Raw genomic sequence first — 24511 nt, forward strand, 5'->3', positions numbered from 1 at the left:
TGTTTTCCTCTTTGTGAGCAAAACAAAAAATCTGCAGATAAAGCAAGAACATAGATACGAAACTGACGCAGCTGACTAAAGCTGAAATGACAACCACATTGTTAAACTCAAGATGCCATACATTATATATGCTCCATTCTGAATCAACACCTATAATTTGCACATTAGTAGGTTGACATACCGGTACTGGTACTGATTGACATTTTTACTTTATCATTTGAATTGTATTCTTTAATTTTATCATGCATTAGTTTTGTCTCAAGATATTCTGATACAACAGAGAAAGTCATTTTAGAATCAAATGTTACACTAGAAATGTATACAGGCAGCTTTACAATGGACCTACTACAATTACTGTAATTACGGACCATGATGAAGTTAACAATAACAAAGAAAAGTAACAAAACTCTCTGCAGAGTTAATTGTACAATTCTGACTAAATCATCAGCAGGTGTTTATGATTCACTATCGAATACCAGGTGTTTGTGAAAAGGTGACTATATGCTGCCCCAACTGTCACCTTCATCAAAAATATACATAAAAGGGAAGCCAATTGTTAGCTTAAAAAAGTGCCAAATTTAAGGTATGGTACAAGTCAAAATAAGGCATTAAATGGGACATCATTTCTGTATATGACATGTCAGTTTGACAATGTCCTCCACATGCTTAGCATATATTGTTCTACAAATATTAATGAGGCCTTAAATGTTGTAACATTCATTGACCAAATGTGTAAGAGTTATATGACACTCATTTAAATCTTCAAGTAAAAATTAATTGAAATGTTATTTTACAGTGTCTATTTTCAGCTGACATGAGCGATATGTTCTAAACAAATGTATTGAAAGATTATAAATGAGCTCATAACTCTAACTGTCTTAATCATTTATATCACTTAACTTCAGATTAAATATTCTAAAGGAGTGAACTGTCTCCAGCATCTTGATATACACACATGTCATCACCACATTAGATACTGGTATACAAAACGTTGCTGAATTATTTACTTTAACTGAAGATGCAATGACTTCACGCTTAGGCAACTGAAATGCAGCTGACATATGTACACAAACAATACAGCTACACATGCTGGTATTTTGAACTAAAAACTGCATTGAGTCTATGTATACATCTTAAAATGGAAGAAGACATGACAAAAGTCTAATGATAGCTGTATTTTATGTTCTTAAGTATAAAGAGACGACAAAAGACAATCGCTATAATCATCACTGAAGCAAATATCCCCCCCCCCCAATTCTTGCTGCAACTGTAAAAGATTATTCATGAGTCCAAATACTTGTTTTGTTGCACTAACCTACTAACCTATAAGTTGCATATATCGCTCTAAATAACTAACTGGGAAACTGTCATTCTTCTTTCAAAGTGTAATACCTGCAATATGATAAGATGGTATTCACAATAACATCCTATGTGAAACCAAAAATACCTTTCCTGACAACACACACCTTATGGCATAAAGACATTAACATTCTGCTAGGTAAATTAAACCACTCTTTGAAGGTAATGACAGACAAGCAGCCTGGATATACATGGAATGCTTGGAAAAGATGGAAGCATTCCTGAACAGAATTATCCCATTTGAAACCATTTACTGCATCATCAAAACAGAAATTGTGGAGCGAGGAGGGTCAATGGAAGAATGTTTTTCGCATATTAAATGTTAAAGATAGGCATGGCAGTTTGCCACCTCACTACGAACAGGTTTCCAGGTGTACATTCATGCCATAATACATTCCCAGCAGTGGGAAACATACTGATCTATCCTCCCCTCCTGGTGGAACAACAGTCATCAGAAAGATTTCTTCATGTTCATGGGACTAGATTAACGCTTGGTCTCTGAATATATGTATTTCTGACAAAAACAAACAATTCTTTTCAAATTGAAAAGGAGCCCCAGTGAGATTGAACCTGAACCTGAAGCTGAGGAAATCTAGACTTGCTCAATTTAGGGGTTTAGCATTGCATAAAGAGCTACACAGAAAGGAAAATAATGTGGTTCAGGGACTGTGACACAGACTAGGTCACTGTCTGTGGTGTCAAAACAACATAAGGAAGGGATTTTAAATTGATAGGATGCAACGATGATATAATATGGTAAATAGGGTTCTCCTGTACCTTAACGCTCAACTGAATTTTGCTAAAATACAATTGGTTTTGTGGATATGGCACATGGCATGATATTGACACATGGAAACACTATGTCACCTTTCATTCCACAGCAAACAGTACCGACAACAGAACTAAATCCCTTCTGTTTGCTAGGAATTGTGATGGATGAGACCCAATGTTAGGAAATAGTCCCAGAACAGTCGTAATAGTTATGTAGGGAATGATTGAACTTTCGCAAGCACCTGCAATGTAGGTCATGCCACTTTTACCAAACCCCATCAACATCTTCTGCACAATCTTGTATGAAATTTAAAATTCCTTCAGTCTGATGGATATGTGGGGTGAGAGGGAAGGGAGGGAAAGTTAAGATCTTAGAACAGAAACAAATACCAGAAAACATTTCTTTAGGCATATTAAGATCACATACTGGTAACAGAAACAAATGACTTTATTAATGTGCATAGACATAGTGACATAACATCTCTCTCTCTCTCTAATCAGATTCCAGTGGGATAATAGGCAAAATAGCAGCGAAAACTGTATGATCACTAGAAATCAGCGCTAATAACAGGTGTCTACAAAAAGTGTGTCCTACTGCACTGGCAACACACACAAGTTGCATGAAGCAGTAGGTTGTTGTCTAACACTACACTGTAGTATTAGTAAGACTGCAACCTGCAAACAATTAAGTCTAGATCAGATAACCCATTATAACAGATATAAAACTATCCTGATTTGAGACTGCATTTTCGGATTTTGATGAAAATACAAATGGTGTGTTAATTCTAACTTATGTGTTGATTATTATAAAAAAATCTAGGATTGCCCTAATTTGAGCATGGATTGTGTATAAAAACAGCTAGAGAAGAAACAAATATTATCAGTTATACATATGCTTTTTTACTGATTTTTGTGTTTATACAGACAGAGGTTTCAGTGTTTTGGTATATAGAAAATGACATGCTTCCACTTAATGTGGACTTACCAAGCATGGACTAGTATTACCTTCAATAAAATCATCAAGAGTAAGGTACAGTAATTTTATGGCATTACATGTTAACATCAATTCACTGAATTATCAATTACACCCGCTTAAGATGTTTGTTCACCTCGTGCAGTGGGCCATTGTATAAAGTTCAAATCCATTGCACAATGGCTGTAAGATCACAAATTTATCAAAATCTATGTAATGGATGCATTTAGTTCAGGATAAGGAGCATTTGCTGAGGGACAAACTTTAATAATGATAAAAAAGTGGCCATTAGCATTATTTCAGTAAGGAACATAAATATCTGAGGCAATCTTTCAGATACTATTAGAGACATAATGTGCAGCAACATCAGCCATAAAGCAAGAGATGAGAAGCAGTCAAAGTGGTGCTACTGCATCCCATCCAGTCATGATTAAGTCTATAGAGGATGTATGGTATGACGTATGTGGTAATCAGACACAAATAAAACATATAAAAAACAATTGGCAGAGAAGACATGGTGACATGGATAATGAGAGAGTTTACAAAAGTTTATAAATGACCTATCACTTTATACCAGAGTAAACAAGCAAACTGATGATTTATCATTGGGTATTTAAATCATTACAGAAGAAAACTTTTCTTCATAAAAGTGACATGAGAATTGAAACGTTACAAACATTAGTTGCTTCTATATGACATACATACTTGCTTTATAATAAACTTTATATATATAATCCTATACAAAAAGGAACGAATAATCATAGTCTGTGAAATATCATACAAAATTAACATATATTCTTAATCAAATTTCTAATGAATTAAATCAAAAGATTTAGAAAATGCAACATACACATATATCTAAATAAAAGATATTATCAAAACTATTTAAAGTACTAAGGTTATCATACCATTAATTCAAACAAACTGTCCACTTTCTGAAAAAAAATGAGAATTTATGGAGAACAACTTCTTTATTTTGAGTAACACGACGTATCGAGGTATATTCATGCTCCTTCATGTGTATCACTTCTAAATGCTGTTCAAAGACTTTATACTTTCTGTAAGATTCTTTTCAAATTAATGCTTGTCGTAAGAGGCGACTAATGGGATTGGGTGGTCAGGCTTGCTGGCTTGGTTGACACATGTCATCGGTTCCCAATTGTCTGGTCCACATGCTGTTGATCACTATTGTCACAGATTGTCGCTGCCATATAGCTGGAATATTGCAGAGTGCAGCATAAAACTAAACTCACTCACTCACGCTTTTCAATTTATATTCTATTTAATAGTGTGCTTAAGTACAGGTTAGCTAAACAGTATTTGGAATTTCTATTTAATAGCCATGGAAGACACAATATTTACATAGTGTTCAGGACATTCTAATCCAACACAAGGAGATTTCGACCTGAGTGAGATCATGTTTACTCATAACTCAGACTGTTCTTAATGTTAACTCATTTCTCCCAGGACATATGACACACTCTAACACCAATGAATGACAGCCTGTCATTCCACGATTCAAAATGCAATGGTGTACTTTATAGTTTCTCCTTGACTCAGTTAACTGTACAACTCAGCTGATCCAGAAATGAAAATTTCAAATTCATGGATATTTCAAGAACAGTTTGGTCGCAAACTCTTTGACCCCTGTAGATCACACTTTAAAGACAAGACTTTGAAGTATGTGGTAAGATGTAGGACATAAGAGTGAGTAGTAACCATATATAACATTTGTTGTGAAGTACTGGGATACTCCACTTCTTGACATTTATGAGAAAGTCTATTTTCAGAATGCCATTATCCTTCAAGAGTACCAGTTAACAAAAGTACTTGACTGTGCACCCCATCACACAATTAATGATTCTTCTTGAATCTACGAAGAGTGTTGGTGTCAGAAGCTGATGAATATGTTTGAATGTCAAGGAGTAAACATTAAACCCTCGACCATGCCAAGTCATGAATATTGGTCACTGGGGCACTTGCCACAACACGGTCTCACAGACCATGTAGCCAGTAGGGTGCTGATAGAAACAGCACTTAAGCCAAGAGGAAGCAGACAGTAATAATGTTATACTTGTATCAAGAGACCACAAAATATGTGTATTTTACAGTCCCTGTTGTATCCTGTGGTGCTTTTATCATAAACTGAATTTGGTAACTAAGTACTGGACATTGTATTCTCTTTCCTGGAATACCAATAAAGAGTGTGTCGCTGACAAATCATGAAGAGGGCCTTGTTTGCTTACTTTTATTGGCAACAATAATCAAGGCATGGAAACAGTAGAGAAAACATTGGCACAGTATCAAATATATATGCTCCCTCTGACAGAGAAAAATAATCCCCCAATCTGTGAACCCTATTGGGTATCAGCCTCTGTTGCCTGTTTAATTTACTCTATATAAATGTCTTGGTGTTCCTCAGGAATACCCCAAAGGGACTGTATTTCACAGTGCCTTGATGGAAATGATAACTTTAGGCAGTACATCAGCTGGAACATATCGATTGTAGGGAAACCAAGTTGCAATACATCAATGAAGCTGTTTTATTTCACAACCACACAAAACTTCCATGGCCTGGTTTTTCTCAATATAGTGAAGTAAGCTTGTTTCAGATTTCCCAAAAAATGAATAAAATGATAGTCTTCAGCTATAATGCTTAAAGTCTTATTTTGTGTAAAAAGCGAATGACAAGGATTATACATCCACTAAATAACTGACTGGTAGAAAATATGGCTCAAGAAAAGCAGTGAAAATATAATGAACACACATATATATAATATGTCATTTTCAAATTCAAGTCTCAAAATCCTTTAAATTAATTTTCCTTATAGTGTCTATAGTCAACACTATAATACAGCTCAGTCAACCATAATGTTGCAAACTGTTTAAATGTCCCACAGAAAATGACTTACAATAAAGCATGGATACTTTTATATCACTGTCACATAATACATTTATACAACGAATTAAGAAGTACGCAATTATTCAGGGCAGTTGAGTAGCCCTGTGGTTAAAGTGTTCTTTCGTCACTGTGAAGGCCCGGGTTCGATTCTCAACATCGGTACAATGTGTGAAGTCCATTTCTGGTGTCTCCCGACGTGATATTCCTGGAATATTGCTAGAAGCGGCGTAATACCCAACTCATTCACACAATTATTCACCTGATAGCTTTGCTATATACATTAGCATCAAAAGTGTCCTTATATGTTCATGTACCACGCTAGGTTTATTTGGTTAGGACTTGTTTGTTTCTGTAAGTTATAAGGTATTGTGTTCATAAAGGCCCCATATGTGTTGTTACCTGTCTAGTCACTGTCGATACTGAATTAGGCAACATTACCTGAACTGTTTGCAATTGGCAAGCAAAACATGACTGATGAAAAATGAAGTATATTTAAAAATTTGTCTTACATTCAGTTGTAATATACAACATTTGCTGAAGAAACCTACAGGTTTAGCTAATGACTATTATTCAAAGACTAGAAAACCTGTAACAACATTGTTATCACTATGTGCTAAAGGTGAATACCATCAAAATATATCCACATTCATACTTTCCAAATATTTATGCACAGTAGAAGTATGATATCTTAATGGCATTACTCAGAATGGCTACGTGATACTATTTTGCCTGAAGCCGCATATTCTATAACGTCATCACTTCAGCAAACAGGCACTTGTTGATTCTCTTACAGCTGCAAAATGGTTCTGGCATTGATATCGAAGTGAACAGAAATAACATACACCGTATTTGCCCAAAAATGATCCCAGGTGTGCACAGCAAGGCAAGGGCAGTGTCGACACCAGTATCGAGATGACTGGTTCTTGATTGGTGTAACGTCATGATATTTTCTAAATGGTCATTCCATAACAATTCACACTGTACTTAATGTGAAGGTCACAGTATATTGAAAATATTCTTCCGTGGATGATGACATTTGACACAGTGACCGACACCAACAGTTTTCACCTACATGGCTATGCATACACACCAGGAAGAAAAAAGCACTGAAATATTACTGAGGGAACATCAACAAGGGGTGGGTCTCTTATTGGGTCACTTACAGTACATATATAAGACCTTAAGATGGGCAGATGCTAAATATACATAGCGCTTAGCATCAGAATATATCAATTGCTATGAATCCTCCCATAATCATTCGTTGGGAACATTTGATCTGGGATGAATGATACCTTTTCTTTTTCTGAGCTGAGCATATGGCCATGTCTGTATGGGTGATGATGGAGGTTGTAAGCTAAGTATCAAAGTATTAGAAACATCCTGTGCTATTTCTGCATATATGTCCATCTAGCTGTGGGTAATGTAAATATTTGTGGTTAGGAAACCTTCATCTGATAGGTGAGACAAAAAGTTGTTTTGGTTGGGGTGCATCTTTGACTGTATTTTAATCGGGAGATGGAATAACAGAAACAACCTGTGTATGCATGCTAAACAAGCACCTGTTGACACGCACCAGAGTTCCATGAATGTACTCATTGATTATGAGGAATGATTATACACTGGGTTATCAGGAAACATCTGTATAAAGTTTGTCACAGAATGTACAAGGAGAACATGTGTTTCCAATCAATGTCAATGATACGTTTGAGCTGGTGTAACATTTTCTGCACAACTGCTCTGATACATGTGCAAATTCTAAATATATAAATATATTGCATTTTACAAAGAAATTTATCATTGTCATTTGACAAGTAACTTACACGTGAAGATTAAAGTTAAAGGTTATCATTTTCAGGAAAATAATATGTGGCATATCAGGAGAGGATGTATAGTCACCTGTGTCCCGTTGTATATACAAATTTCCTGTGAACTGTTCCCTCTTATAATCCTTGCCATAATGAATACATGACACATTTTTATGGATAACAACTTCTTTTTATTCTGGATACAACATTTCTGATCTAATTCTTTCTCCTTAATCATCAACTTTGAAACGTATAAACAATAAAAATAAACACTGACAACCACTAGACATATCATACCAAAGTACTTGGATTCTTTAACTTTAAAATGATATTTCATAACAAATGTAAAGTTCAGTAAACGCATGCTATTTATCAACACATGTTCAGGATCACCACAAAGACAAAGCCAAACTCATATTTCAAGAAACAAATAGCTCAAGTCACTAACTACCAGTTTCTGATACACATTTGGAAAGAACTACTTCATGAATGAGTGAGTGAGTGAGTTTTGTTTTACGCCGCTTTTAGCAATATTCCAGCAATATCGCGGCAGGGGACACCAAAAATGGGCTTCACACATTGTACCCATGTGCGGAAAAGAACCCAAGACTTCAGCATGATGAGCGAAATCTTTAACCACTAGGCTACGTCACTGCCCCATTTCCTGAATGGAATAAATATCAAATATATCAGTAAAGACAACAGGCTTTATGGGTCCTAACAAAATTGTGTTTCGTTTAAATGGTAATTTGGAGGTCGCTTAATAAAGTAAGTTGATAGGTTTACATAAAAACATTATCTTATCAATGCAATATTTTGTATTGAATGTAAGCAGGACTCAACAGTTGACTTCAGGACTGTGATATTATATACAGGCACTGTACAGCAGTCAGAAATGTTCCAGCTAAATGAAAGTGGACTCCAAATAATAGAACAAGGGCTGGGCAAACAGGTGGCTGACCAGACAAAGAATCCACATTTTTAGCCATAACACGATAAACCTGAGCACTAATTACAGCCAACTGATTCTGCCGAGTCTGTCTCTAACACAAGCATGACTTCAGCACTTATCCTGCCCAGGAAAACCTACTAATAATCTGAAAAACATGAACAAATAAATATTGTAAACTGCTAAAAAGAAAGTTAAGGATTATCCAATTCATTGACATCTATAGTTAAATTTATTGACATCTATAGTTAATGTCATCTGATAACTACACAAACATAAACAAAGTTTGTTGAATGTAACTTGTTTGAGAATCTGAAGATATATACATGAAATATCTGAAGATATATACATGAAATCTGAAGATATATTAATGTACTATACCACAATATGTAACTACGTGATAGCAGGTACATCATGCAAGCAGCCCTACAAGTTAACATTAAGTACTTACATTCAATGCAAAAGCAAACAAACATCTTAATGATACCGTACAGAGGTTAGCTGTTTCATGGATGATAAATGAAAAAAACCCTGTTTATGCAATGTCAACATGACAGCTCTTAATCAATGAGTTATAAAACAATGAAACTTTTTTGTCACATCTGATGAATTAGCTTGTGTAATTGACTGCATACTGTTGCACTATGCCATGCAGTGATCTACAAGCTGACTGCTATATACACATGAGCATAAATTGTGATAAATTTTGGTGTGCTAACAGACTGGCTCTATAACAAACCTTCCCATTTTGTCATTCTTGTTCCTGATGCAAGACCTGTAACCATAGATACTGGCATAAACAAGCACTGACTAGATTATTCACATGGTACCGGTATGAGGAAGACATCAACTATGGCATAAATCTGTGTTATTCATGCTGTTAGAATCTAGTCCATTTCAACATCATGTAATGACTACAAATATGATGGCAACACTTAGCTGAAGACAAATGATTCAAAATTGTTTCAATCATTTTTCAGGAATATGTATTGTATGTAATTGTTTTCAGGAACGCATATATAATCACATCTCTTCCTTTCAGAAGAGCTCATAATTTAAGCCTCAGCAACACCCATTTATGTTATTTTTCTTCATCAGACATGTATACAGTTATTTTAAGCCCTGTTTATACACCTGATATCCACAAAATTGATTGATGAATTTTGATAATTGGGTTGATAGCAGTGTAAGGCTGATCCTCATTGTAAAAAGAGTGAAAAAGAGACTAAATACAAAAAAGAGACTAAATACATGTAGAACCATAATGTTCCTTGGTCCATAACTAAAGCTATTTTCAGAGGAAATTGCTCAACACGTGATAGCCATCTTCTGTTCCAAGATAAAAGCTCCAAGTTGATCTTAGATGGTATATCTCAATGAAAAATCATTAACACCATTTTCTTTATTTTCAATGTTACAGGCACAAGCTTACCTACATCCCTTAGCTCATACATCAATTGCCTTTCATCAAAAGCCTGAACCCTTGAACAAATCAGCCCAATATCCTTTACAATGATACGTCCAAATAAACATAATTGGCAGGTTAATTCCAACAGAGACAGACAAAGAACACATGTTCCGCTTGTTTGTATATCGAGCAAGGCCCTGAAGATCCACCCTGCATATCCACGTGGGCTTTGTTAAAGTAGCCTTTCCTCCCACTCCTTATTCTGGTACTACATGTCTTCATCGGGGGGAAATTCCTCACCATTTTCCTGGAGTATCGTCAGAGAGCTACTGGTTCCAATATCCACACATCTCCATTTAGATATCATTCCCCAAAACTCACGTCTGTTTTGTAGGCTACAGGATATTCCTGGCTATAAGCAATGGCTGTGTGTTGAACATCTTGCTCAAATTTCTGATTCTGATACGTTTTTCTGAAATGTGTGCATCTAGATATTTAATTGTCTCAAACATCAAAGTGATTTGACTTACATGCATGTTGTCAGTAGTTCTGCTCAAACCATAAATACCTACTGGCAACTTGTGCTTATTGCATGAAGAACCACATGATCATTCTGCCAGATAGATTCTTATAAAAAATGGCCTTGTAGGAACAGCTTTAGTGAAGAGTTCTCTAGTGAAGAGGCAAAGGGCTTTGTAGTTTTCATTTATGACATTCTCTTTTCTTGAATTGACCTATTTATGAAAGTTTGTAAAAAAAGAACAAAAATCCCCACACCACCATATACTATTAATGATGTAGGTACTTGAGTGTTTTGAAATGTAGTTCTAATCAAGCAAACATACACCTTGTGAAGTTATCTCAGCAAAGTTTCCACTTTACCTTTTCCGAGATGTTAAGGATGTAATAGCATGAGACAGATATTGGTGTCTCAGATGTTTCTACAGGGAGCACACCTATACAAAAATATGAAGATATCTCTTGGCTCAAATCTTGGGTAAATTAGGTTTATAATGGTCCAAATCTGTGCACCGAGTCAGTCTTACAGAAGCATTCATCTGTTGTATAGAAGGCCCCACAAAGATACAATGTGTGAAGAACTATGATATGGTTGAAATATTGCTGGCTCCCTACTCCTTCACAGTTTTGAATTGTGATGTTTTTTCTTTATATGGGCATTTGTTATTTAACGTTTAACTCTGTACAATAACTCCTACATGATGATGGCATGTAAACAATTAAGCCTGTACCAGAAATTCATGATAAATATTAATGTTTAAGTTGTGAGTTAAATTTATCCCCAGTTTATCAGTTTATAGTATCATCAGTACTAGCTGTACCTGTACAACATTTAGCATACACTGTCTGTCAAAACAACCCATTAACTATAATGTAGAGAATCAAGCATATAAAACACTGAACTAATCCCACAGCATCTATATTCAACATTACACATGGCCTAATTTAAATATTAATTTTGATAATAATCAGGTTATAGTCTTGTCACAATTTACACGTCAGCTTGTGTGTTAAGTATTATTTAAATCTATGATACAAAAGATACTGCATATCTATTAAACACACTAATCCTGGTAGTAGTAACATGAATACATTTGATAACAAATTGAAGAGAAATAGCTTGCTAACCTTTACGGCATGTCAGAAATGTCTTTCACGATAAAGGCGTATGGGAAGCATACCTGCATGTTAACGTAAATGTTTCTGGCACCTGCTGTGGGTTATTCCGCTATCAAAATGATATCTCGAGATAGATCACCAGAGCAGAAATGTTATAACACCTTTCTTTTAAACAACATATTTTATCCTTGTGTCTGTAAATTTACTTCAAATACTTAGTTAGGAAACCATTATACATAGAATATATTTCCTGCTATGACTTTAAGCATTAAAATAACGTAGGACTACTTCTCACAAGTTTGCATGTTTCTTCTTATTCCTCAGAGGAAGCTATAGACACCTGGCAGTACTAGAGTGTATGTGTGAGGTGGGTGTGAGTGTGATTTTGAGAATGCGTGTGAGCTGACTGTTTAATAGAGTGTTTAAATGAGTTTAGTTTTACTCCGCTTTTTGCAAAATTCCAGCCATATGACAGCAGGGGACACCAGAAATGGGCTTCACACATTGTACCCAAGTGGGGAATTGAACCCGGGTCTTCAGGTGACGAGCAAACGCTTTAACCACTAGACTACCCCATCATCCCACTGTTTAATAGAAATACTGATTCATGTTGTATAAAACTCTCAAAACATCATGGTTTCCTGGGACCTGCAAAATGACAGAATTAAAAAGGAAGGCATATTTGAAGACACTGGGTACAACAGTTCATGACATATCGCGTTAACAAGAGGTTGAAAAGTGGTCAAAGTGTCGTGGTGACCTTGACAATAATTTCAAGGTCACCAAAACCGACTGGTGTCTGCATGATCTCCCAATGTAGGCTTTCACCATATTTGAAGACATTGGGTACAACAGTTCATGGCATAACGTGTTAACAAGAGTTTGAAAAGTGGTCAAAATGCCGTGGTGACCTTGAAAAAAGATCAAGGTCACCAAAATCAGCATAATCCCCCAATGTAGGCTGTCACCAAATTTGAAGACATTGGGTACAACGGTTCATGAGATATCGCATTAACAAGAATCGGGACGTACAGATGGACAGAGACCGCTGAATACATGGCGGAGGACAAAATTCACAGCCCCTAGCTATGCATCTTACATAAAATAGTTATGAGCAATTCCAGTTAAATAATACTATTCTCGTTTGGGAAAACACATGCACAATGCTCTATAACTTTGAAAGAGAAAAAGATATACCTTTCATCACCTTAAAAAAGTTATCTGCATTACTAGTTTAATAACATCCTTTCCATATCAAGAAAACATAATCCCAAAGCAGTACAACCTCAAAACAGAATGGCTTCAGATTCTAGCAAACTGCCTCATATAACAAAACTAGAGGCACTTCTAGTTTAATAACAGCACATTTGTTTCAGGAGAACATATGTCCAAAGGAATACAGATTGGAAACAGAACTCTACCTTAATAACAATGTTGGCACTTCTGGTCTAATGACCTTGATCTTCAATTTCAACCATGCCCAGAGACCATGTTCATAAAGTTTTGTTAAATTCCAATCACAAGTGCTCAAGATATTCTTTACACAAGATACTCAGAGATTGCCTAAAAGAATCTGTAACTGAGATCCTGCTCCAGCTGCCATGATTGTCATCATTCACCAGAATCAAATACTCATATTGTGTACAGAAGGTTTTGGGACACCTTGTTCATACTGAATGACATTTACTACCTTCAATGTCGACCAATCAGAAAAATATAGAGATTAAAGGAGGCCTGTCTGGTATAAAGTTTTTAACTTTGAGTACATGGTTGAAAAATATCTGCAGCAAGCAGGTGGCAGCAGCTGAATTCAAATTCAAGCAAACAGTCACTAACGTAAATGCTTGAATTAAGACTAGTGCATTCTCCATCATGACCTCAACAGAGTAGCAAATAAAGCTGTATGACTTATCAGTACCATTACACTGGGATTAAATGAAAAGTTAGTTTTAACAAGCATGTGGCAAAAGTGCAGCAGAGTTGTCACCAATGTAAATGCTCTCTACAGTTTAAAGTATCTGTCCGACAATTGTTTAGTAATCCTTTGATCTTTCAACATTGGAGTATTAAGAGTTCAACTGTCTGTGATTTGACGAGATCCATGCTAAGTATGTATGCTTAATATCTGGAGCCTGCTTTGATCAGGACGCTTGCTCTGACTGATTTAGAACGACCGTTGTGAAAACTGTCTCACTTCTTTTGCACCAAGAAAAGAAAATATCGTTAAGTCTAGACAAGGGGTAATCAGGTTAACTATGTAAAAGAACTGCACAAATGAGGTGTCATTTCTGACATGATTAAAAGGCATTTACGGTAAGAAGTAGGAGGACACTGCTTCCAGTGACAAAGTTTTTTAGTGGAACAGGATTCTTTGAACTTCACAATTCAACTGAAACTATACAACCTTTGGAGAATTCTTTTCTTACTGGCTAGCATGCATATATTTGTAATTTAACTTGTGATAGACACAGCAAACATATATTGAGAAAAGTTCATTTTTTAGGCGATCTTGTGTTCAATTAGTTAACAATGATCCACACATTCAGGGTAAGATGACACACACTCAGTAGTCTATTAACTGATGAGGCCATCCATTTGGTTGCAGCTTACAACCAGCATAGGTGCTATTCTAACAGGAAATTCTGTAAAGGTTAATGCCTAAAAAGGATGGATTAATCTATTTTGTAATCAGGGAGTAAGAATGTACAGTTTGCCATAGACTTTGCACATATTAGAGTCTACTTGTCTGATAATGCTCCAAGAACCCCCCAAAAGAATCACAAGGCTCTTTAGCTCTCCCAATTTCTGTGCAATGCAACATATTATAAACTATCATATCTGAGAATGTGCATGCCATTTTCTCACAACTTATCAAATATAACGTTCATACATGCAGAAATGTCCAGGGATTATGTGTACAGTGATAGCAACAATACAGCTATAATGGCAACCTTAAATTATAAAAATTTCATCACATATGGAGGTTTTTCACATTAGATTGTTTAGATATTCAAAGCCATGCATCCTACTATGGTGCAAAAACAACCTCCTCATCACTTGAGCCAGTTCAGAGAAGAAACAGAAACATAACAGATGGACAGTGGAAAGGCTTGTCTAATTGAGTTATTACTGATCATCTTATCATGATATATGTGCAAAGTAACTTAAACATTATCATCAAATACTCTTTCACCTTAACATCAATCTCTCCTATTTAGATTTATAAATAATCATGTTTATCAATCTTTAACATATTTTTTGTTACATTCGTAAATATCACATCCTTCATTTGAAAAAAAAAGATAAACTTTCTTTCCGAAGCCAATAATTCCTGAAACATTTAAAACCAAGATGAACTCCATTATTTCCATTTTCTTAAAACCTGTTTTCATGCTGGTCTACCTCATATTTCTTTCTGCCAGCAAGCATATCAGACACAGGTTTATGGCCTCACAAGAAAACCCTCCATGTATGTAGGTATGATATGAACAGGTTCTCAATGAGCTTTTTATGTTGAGTGTGAATCACCATCCTAGATATTCAGCAAGCTCGCCAGGAAATAAACAGTTTATACAAGTTGGTTGCCATTTCTGCAGTCTCACCAACCATCGTAAACTTCAGTTCATCACTCTCTGAACCTCCTAAGAGACCAGCCTCTGGTTTCTGATCCATTCGCCTACTAGACATACTTTGTGTAGGAAAATAAGCCCTTAAAATTCCTTTGATGGGATCCTTGTTTCTCTTGGCAAAGTCTGGAGGTTCTTCACCATTTAAACTGGATTCATGAGGTGACCACCAAATTTGGTAACACTAATTCAGGCAATTTGAGCTTAGCAACCAATGGAATCCTGCACTGCATATATTTAGGCAATCGTTAACCTTGCACTATTTATGTTCAGTGTTCAAGTTAATTCCCCCTTAAATATAATCATTCCATCGAGCATCCAAGACGCAGTCCCTGTAATTTATGTTGTGTCCAGGTCACCTTACAAAATCCCTAAACAATTGAATATTGACCCGTTTATTCATAAACATGATAACATAAATGGTGCCATTTTGATACATAATAAGTGTGAATACCATTGGGTTGATGAATATGAAAAGCAAAAATTTTTAAAACATATAATCTCTGTTCTTTATTTCTTGCACCATGTGTACACTTCTACCTTGAAAACTTGAGTGTAAAATAATTATCTTTTTTCTCTTGCAGCACATTTAGGATACGGTAATGACATTCAGTGCACAGCAGATCACTTGGAAATGTGGTAGATTGGTCAGTGTGCACAAAAAGTGGGAGTAGTGGGTATTCACACAGAAGAGCTACTGCTGTTCTTCTGACTAAGTAGTTACAAGCCTATTCATTCCCAATGAATATATTCTACTTTTGCAATTCCTAAAAGAGTGTATTTTTAGACAGATTATTTGAAAATAATCACAAAGAAAATAGAACTTACTTTGAACATACACTGCCTCTTTGACGATGACCCAGCCATACCCATACACAGTATCGCCAGCACAGTAAGTTGCCGAGGGATTATTGAAGATTATTTGAAACTTTTCCAGACGTTCCATCATGGCTTAGGTATTCCTGAAAAATAGCAAAAGATGATAAGAATGATTTTAATAAAGGCCATATCCTCCTATTTCTGGTGACCTCCATCATTATGTTGCTGCAATATGGCTAAAAGTGGTTTCCAAATTGTGTAGATCGATACTCATGCTGTTCATCACTGGATTGTCTGGCCCACATGCGATTATTTACAGATTGCCGCCATATAAACAACAACACAGAAAACCAGATAGTTGTACTACCCACACTAATACATTAAACAACAAAAGCTTTCTTGTATATGGTCTGTGATAGTTGTACTACCAATACTGGCACATGAAGCAACAAGATCCTTCTTGTGTATGTCTGTGATAGTCCTACTACCCATACTATCTCATAAAACAACCACAGTCTTCTTGTGTATGGTCTGTGGTAGCTGTACTACCAACACTGTCACATAAAGAGAGGATTAGTTGTGACCTTCAAGCTAGATTTGCTGCATCACAATTAATAATTACTGTAATTGCTATACTTTAATAGACAGTAATGTGAAGTCATTATTTATACATTGACAGCTGGTATTTGCTCCATGAAATATCAGTCACATCCACTGAAAACTAGCAGAGCAGCAAATTACAGAAATAATGAATTAGCTGGAATGATCGAAACCTTAACTGAATGTGCTCTCGCACTGATGTTTTACAGTATGAATATGGAAAGGTTTTAACAGGCTCTATTTGCAAACCTTGATGATCTAGGATGATCTTTCCCAAACACATCACAACTACTCTTTTGCAATGTGTAAAGATATTAAATATTTTTACAAAATCGCCTTGGTTCACATGTATCAAAATTTACAAATTGGGCCACATTGTTAAAGCAAATACTGGCTGTACCAAACTTTCACTTTGCATACATACCATACAACCTTAGGTTATAAAGAATTAAAATGGACATATTTGTTCCCAGAGAAAACTAGGAGTCCACAGCATCTATTTCCCCAAAGATCCCTACGCAAGTATTTGTCATCAAACATGGGAAACATGCAAACAGTTATATTCCTCATCAACTCACCAATTTGTCACCACGGTAAAACACTGGAGATAGCCAGCATACCTCCAACACCAGTAAAGACAGTCATGCTCTCTCTCTGCCAAATATACTACACACTGGCCATTCCAGCTGTTATTGGTGCCAGATCTTGCACTTTCCACCTTTCACCCACTCAAACAATAGTAACTAGACCAATACACTGCCTCAGATGCCCGACTGTTCGGGTTGGACTCCCAGTCTTCTGTTAATGCTAATGTAGAGCATGCTGACCCTTGTATATAAATTCTCAACTACCCTCTCTGGTAATATAAAATTTGATTATGTCGAGCAGCATTTTGTGAAGAGTTACTTATATAATGTCATGAAAGATTTGGCATGCATCAGTTTACATGACACATACTGTATAAAACAAGACTATTTCCTCCTTAAATACAAAACTGCTTGGAAGGTAGGCCTATTATTTGTCATAGAACATTTTTATTATATAGATATAAAATCCAAAGCAAACTGATATTAAAATAATGACCTTGAAAATGAGAAATTTGCTGCATGTATACCGTTTTAGACAGACAGACTCTTTTATAAAGAAAATAACTAGCTTTAAACTTTGTAACAACCTTGAAGGTTCAATTCATTTTCATATTCTCCTTTCTTAATGAGTACCACATAATTCCCAAAACAAAAGAATTAATGGAACAGAAACTATTTCAACAGTTCTAGAGCAAAGTCCAAATCATTTGAAGGAGTGATTTTAAACAAATTAACTCTTCATGTATTTTGTCTTATTAAAAGATCTACAAATATGACAATTAAATATACAGCGTGACTCCATGATTTCAAATCACTACTTCCACCTTAGCAAATCAAATTTATACATGATATTAGTGCATGCCGTTAACATGTGAAACTCCAATTGACACCTTCACAAACAGCTCTTACCTTAACTGTCAATTTCTCAGGTATTGCCAGGCAACAAGCATGAACAATCTGTATGGCATCAGATTACCATAAACCCTTCCAACATGTCACTAAAGCTATTCTTCAAACATCAGAAACTCTGTGGGCCCCCTGATCAGAATCTGGCCATATCCTCAAATGCACCCAATCTCCCCTCAGACATCTCTATCAACGACTGGTGAACATTCATCCAGCAGTCCTATCAGACCTCCTTCCCCAGAGAGCGCCCATCTTGCACATGTTTCATCTGGCCAATCTCCTTGCAACTTTCTGGGATAATTCTGATCATCATTTGAAAGAATATTTGTGGCGAATATCACCTCATTGTAATGGATTTATGTTACTTTTGAGGAAGGAAACAGACTCAAATCTTGAATCAATCACTTTGAGAATTCACTATGTCAGCCAATTAGGTTAATAAATAGGCCATTTGATGCACAATACAGAGACAGGGCTAACTAGGTTGCCACTCCCATGATCAGCAAGACAGTGTATTGAAATAAGTTGGCTACTGGGCTGTAGACACGAGGCATATAGTATGATTAACTTGTTGAATAATCATATCCATATCCAAACTTATCTGTATATTTAACACTGAAGAAACTATGGTCCATGTGTACATCATATACACCATTAGATATCAAGTATCATTTATTTATATTTAATAAATTCAACTAATAAATTAGAAATCTGTCTGGTCACTTACAGTGGGCATACTTCATATCAGCTCATGTGTAAGGTAAGTAAATTCATAATCTTTCAAAAATTTCAAAAGATGAAACTGCCCTTTATTGTACAGATGACTTACTATTTCAGGATTGTAGTATATCCTAATTCCAAACCAAAATAGTTTCTAGCTTTTCTTAAAAAGGATGAATCTGCTCTTCATTGTACAGATGGTTGCTATTGCAGGACTGTAGGATACCCTAATTCCAAACAAAAATAATAAGATCTGATTAAATCTACTTTCGAGGTTTTCTTTAAACAGAACTTTACAAAAAAAGAGTGCCAAAGGACTATAGCTCACCTGGTCATATAATATTACAATTCACATTCACTTGGACAGCTTACATAATAAATATATGCATGAAGACACTAAAATATTGTTAGTTTCAATATTTTTCAAGAAAATTTCACTAATCTGACCTTAACTGGTATTATGAGCTGAAATCATATTGCAGTATTTGAATTAAAAAATGTTTCAACTCTTTTTCATGAACTATACAAGTTATTTTCAGGAGAATGTGTGAAATTCTGAAGCAGTTCATTTACATGTATTTTTTGTAAAGATGCTTGAGCCAAATGGAGTCCTTAATGTAAAAAACAGTAAAATCAGCTTCAGCTCATGCTGTTTGGTTGTAGAGAAGTAGACAAAAATCAAAGAACCTGCAGAATCATATGCACTTGCTCCCTCACTGCACTTGTTGCTCCAGAAAACACTTTAAAATAATCAAATTTGTTGATTATACATGTCTGAACTTCCTGTGTTCTCAAATACTTGGATATTAGTTACAAACATTAGCCACAGTAAAAATAGTCAGTGATAATAATGATACTTGTAAAACTTGAAGACACTTTGAAAATGGAAACAATTCTGATTTAAAAACTGTAACATTCTGCAATCAGAAAATGAAGTGGAAAAATCTTTGCTAAAAAGTTAATTATACATGTCCAAAGCAACATCTGAAAAATCTAGCTGAGAATATTCTTCACATCAAATCTGTTCGTAGCATGATAAAGGCTTGAATCCTCTACTTCACCATTTTGATTTAATTCCATCCAAGCAGGATAGGCTTTGACCCCCTTCTGTTATGATGACGTGAATACAACAAGGGTTTTCTAATTGGTAATGTCCTTTGTAATTATCTTCAAAAAGATGCCTGAAGCCCACAGTTTTCCACTGATTATCTCGTCTTTATTAACGACTGAATAACATAAGATCTCAGTTCCTTTGATATATTTATTATTCTTTTACTGTAATCATAGAGAAAGATGCACGTGAAATGCAAGCAAATGGGCATTATTGACTTTGAACACTTAATGTGTGTTGCCAAATTTCTCTTGCAGCATATACAGAAGTATGGTGTTTAATAATTTCATACTAAAATTTTAAAATCTCCACACCTTAACATCCAGTGTGAACACTGTCTTCTTCATGGTTAACGACTTGATTTCTGAAAACAAATTACCTTGTGTATGGTTTCAATAAGCAACAACCTTTATCGGTCTTCAAAACACCCAGGGTTCTTATTAAGGTGATTACGGTAATCATTGTACAACACAGAAAAAAAGCCTACATCTCTTCAGTTATTGGGAGAAAGATATGAACACCATCACATCAATATCTATTACTCAGAATTTTTCACATTCAACAGGTTAATGGTGAAAAATGATGAGGTGGAAATGTTATCAAGAAACATAAAAACAAAAGCATCCATTTCAAATATCTTATACATGTTAAATGGATTTGTTTCAAATGTATCTTCTTTCTCAAATCAGATGCTAAAGATATCCAATAAAGTATGACTATGAGAAAGGATAATAAATCTCTTTGAATTTACTTTCTGATATCTGTTCAACCTTAACGTGGGCAAACTGGCCAGAAGCTGCATACAGAATGATCAAGAATAAACAGATCTTTTTTAATTGTCCCCATTGGCATGACTGAGACACAATGTGCTTTGAATTCAAATGCATATTGACAACTTTCCTCCATATATCCTGAATACATCCAGCTGACATGGTAATGTTACTGAGTTTCAAAGTTTTAAATATTTAGCAAATTAAAACATCCAATCATAGGCAAATAACCCAGAGCATGTTTAAAATTGTTATTTCAAAAGTCAAAAATTGTTCTGTTCATATATGCATTAGAGATCCTAATCTGTTAGAGATCCTGTTAGCTATTGATAGAATCACGAGGATAGTAAATCAGATTTTATAACGAGCAGGAATGTTTTATCAGTAAAATGTATATAGTAGCAACACACAAAGTTATTGTAAGGTAACTTGTAACAAAAAAGTCCATAAATTCTTTAATCAACCAAGGACCAACTTGGAATCATTTTAGTTCTTAAAAATAATTGTATTCATCCCTTGTACAGAAGCTCATAAGTACAACATATCTATATATCAAGTAAAATGTGAAGGCACACGTGCCCCTATTGAGGATAGAATCCAGGAGCCCTGTGGTCCTTGAGGCTGGGCAAAGCTAAGATCATACTACTGAAACAGACTTAACTTGACCACCAACCACAAACTGTTCTCAAATTTGAAAGTTTCAGTTATGTCAGTTCATCATGTTCAAGGTCTGTATGGATTTACAAACAACACTGGCAGCATGCATATTACAAAACAAAGTAATGCATATAATATGATTGAACTTTCGGGAAATATGTTTTCGAAACGAAGCCAACTTGGCAGTCGGTAACCTCAACAGCACACCAGAAGATCATGGTTTATATATGCACATTCAAATTTGTAATGAACAACGTTGTTGAAACATGTCTGGGTTGCTTCACAAAGAAATAAAAGAATAAACCATTAGTCATGATCTAGTCAGTGAATAAAAAACAAAAATCTGTTAATAAAGCGAGCCTACCAGAGCCTAAAACTAGTTTATCCAAATGAATTACCTGAGTAGTAACGTTATGAAATACACAATGCTATTTTAGAAAGTGATGAAATGAAACATATGCTATATTTGGGATTACACTTTCTTAGTAAAGTACAGATTCTAGTAGTGGAAGCCGTGGTGGCTGAGCAGTCTAGGTGTCTGACTTTGTGTGCTGGCGATTACGTGCCTGACTCTGAGGGTGTGGGTTCGAATCCCACATGGGACTCAACCCCAAAAGTACTAGAATCTGTACTTAACTAAGAAAGTGTAATCCCAAATATAACACAGGTTAGTAACGTTATGTTATGACATAGTACAATGGATGAAAATGCAATACTTGTAATGTTCACAGGGGTGTTAGGGACCATATGGTGCGAGGTTTGAACCAACTGTGAATATTTCATAATGTAACCTTGACACAAATAAACAACCTGAACAGTGATCAATTATCAGTGCACTATCACCCCACTTTTTAACATGAAGAAAAAGATATAATCGGCTTAAAACTCATACAAATTTGCTGCTATTTGATTCTCCAGAAGTAATTAATTTCTTTCAAAACAACTGTCGAGAGATCATATTAAGAAAAGATCATGTTTTTTATGACACATCTAATGAAACCCCGCCATATAGCTGGAATATTGATGAGTGCGGCGTAAACCTAAACTCACTAAACTCTAATGAAACCATGAAAGCATTGAGAACATCTCTGAATATTATTTATGCTCATACAGGCAAACTATTTGAGGTGAGTTGACTGATATTTAAGGCATTCAGTCAAATGGTTGAAATGGGAACAATATTATAGATACAGTTTAAACACTAAACGCTCACTAAACATACCAAATTCAATACAACATAGGTATGAATGGCTGAGAAATGGTCAATCCTGTTTGAGGTGCCTTCCTTGAAATTCAGTCCAGAATAACTTGAGTGAACTTACTAGATACAATTACAAACTTTCTGTACAACTGGTCAAATGGTAGCAAAGAAGTGAAAAGCCATTGTCTGGACAGATCACTTGAACTGAAGATGAAAACATTTAAAATAACATAAACATTATCTCCTGACAGTTTTTCCTGCTACTAAATTTCAGAAATACTGTGCATGAAAGAAGGCAGAAAGTTACCATAATACCTCTCAGGCTGTGACGGTACAGTTAGTAGAGTGTGGCACCAGTGGTAAAAACTCAGTCTGGCATCTCTGAACTGCACTTCCATACACCTCTCCCTATGTGATGTTCTTCCACTGTGAGTTAAGTCAATTTGAGAGCCAGTACTTCTATATATACATTCACACAGGTGCCTCATATATTCTCAGTGCAAACCAATCCTTGCTCATGCTTACCTGTGCCTTAGATGTGGGAGGATTTCAATAATTAATTGAATTATCTGATTGATTAGTTGAGTCCACGAGTTAAGACTGTTGCCAGTGTCACAGAGATCAATTGCCATTCAAGTTATCAGTGTTGCTTGGTGCTGCTCACACTAGAGTGCTTACCCTGGTACTCAAATCATCTTGTCAGCACAAAAACATACATACTAGTAAATACATCTAGTATGAAGTCAATGTATGTTATGCATTATTACTTTGTTAATATGTTATATCCTGTGATGCATTGTCAATAAGGTTTGTCTAAACATGAGGTGAGGTGAGGTGAAATTGGGTTTTACGGCGTGCTTGAGAATATTTCGCTCATATGACGACGTGCATGCATGTGTATGTGTATGTGTGGTTGCTTGTACTAGCCCAGACCTTAAGCTGGTTTTATAGTGCTAGCCCACTGAGATACCATGCTGCAGTGAAGCATGAATACCCCACTCAGACACATTATACTGACTCCGAGCCGACCAGTCCTTGTTGTACCCATTAATGCCGAGCCAGGCAGGGACCAACAAGTACCATATTTTAACGTCTTTTTGGTATGGACGGTAGGGGATCGAACCAGCGACCTTCCGCTCTCCGGGCGGACGCTGTAACCACTACACCATGGAGGCAGTCTCTAAACATGAAATACACTAAGGAATATATAAGCCATACCTTTGTTCCAAAATCTACATAGATGTTCAGGTTCTATAACACCAATACATGGACAGTTCGAAAGATGGACTTCCTATCCTATGGCTAGGAATGGATATTAGAAGTGTGTAAATCATGCCATGTTAATTCTTCAGCAAAAATATAAAGTAAAATATACCTCTTTTAGTCTAGATGACAAAAGTATTGTTGCGTACAGGTTCAGGGTTGTGACACTGATGTTTTGAAACTGGAAATGTACATGTCAAGGTTATTCCAATATCACAATAAACAAATAAATATAACTACAGTCGAGCACCGTTGTCTCAATATTCATGGGACCAAGAAAAAATATTGAGTTATCCGAACTTTGAGACATCCGACCAGGGCATATCATCACATATCACTATGAAAGAAAACAAAACAAAAAGTACATTTTATGTATATTTATTTGTGTATACATTTTTACACAGAGGGATCGCAATCACACATGATATAGTTCAAGTTACAGTGAC

General features: G+C 35.6%; 1 protein-coding gene across 9 annotated transcripts in view; it reads right to left on the reverse strand.

The window, feature by feature from the left end:
* Nucleotides 1-24511, reverse strand: part of LOC124263146 (arrestin domain-containing protein 2-like) — a 103743-nt gene that overhangs the window by 28318 nt on the left and 50914 nt on the right. For 5 of the 9 annotated variants that reach the window (XM_046697708.1, XM_046697701.1, XM_046697702.1 and 2 more), the window contains 2 exons: nt 16260-16393; nt 9499-9534 (listed from right to left, as the gene is read on the reverse strand). In XM_046697708.1, coding sequence (XP_046553664.1) covers nt 9499-9534; nt 16260-16380 — 157 coding nt within the window. In that variant the 5' untranslated portion in view covers nt 16381-16393. Of the gene's footprint in view, nt 1-9498; nt 9535-16259; nt 16394-18346; nt 18500-23117; nt 23221-24511 lie in introns of those variants that run through there. The other 4 variants (XM_046697707.1, XM_046697709.1, XM_046697704.1 and 1 more) reach the window with 3 other exon arrangements.

Source organism: Haliotis rubra, unplaced genomic scaffold (genome assembly GCF_003918875.1).
Source record: "Haliotis rubra isolate DU_JTF1 unplaced genomic scaffold, ASM391887v1 Scf87, whole genome shotgun sequence".
NCBI classification, from domain to species: domain Eukaryota; kingdom Metazoa; phylum Mollusca; class Gastropoda; order Lepetellida; family Haliotidae; genus Haliotis; species Haliotis rubra.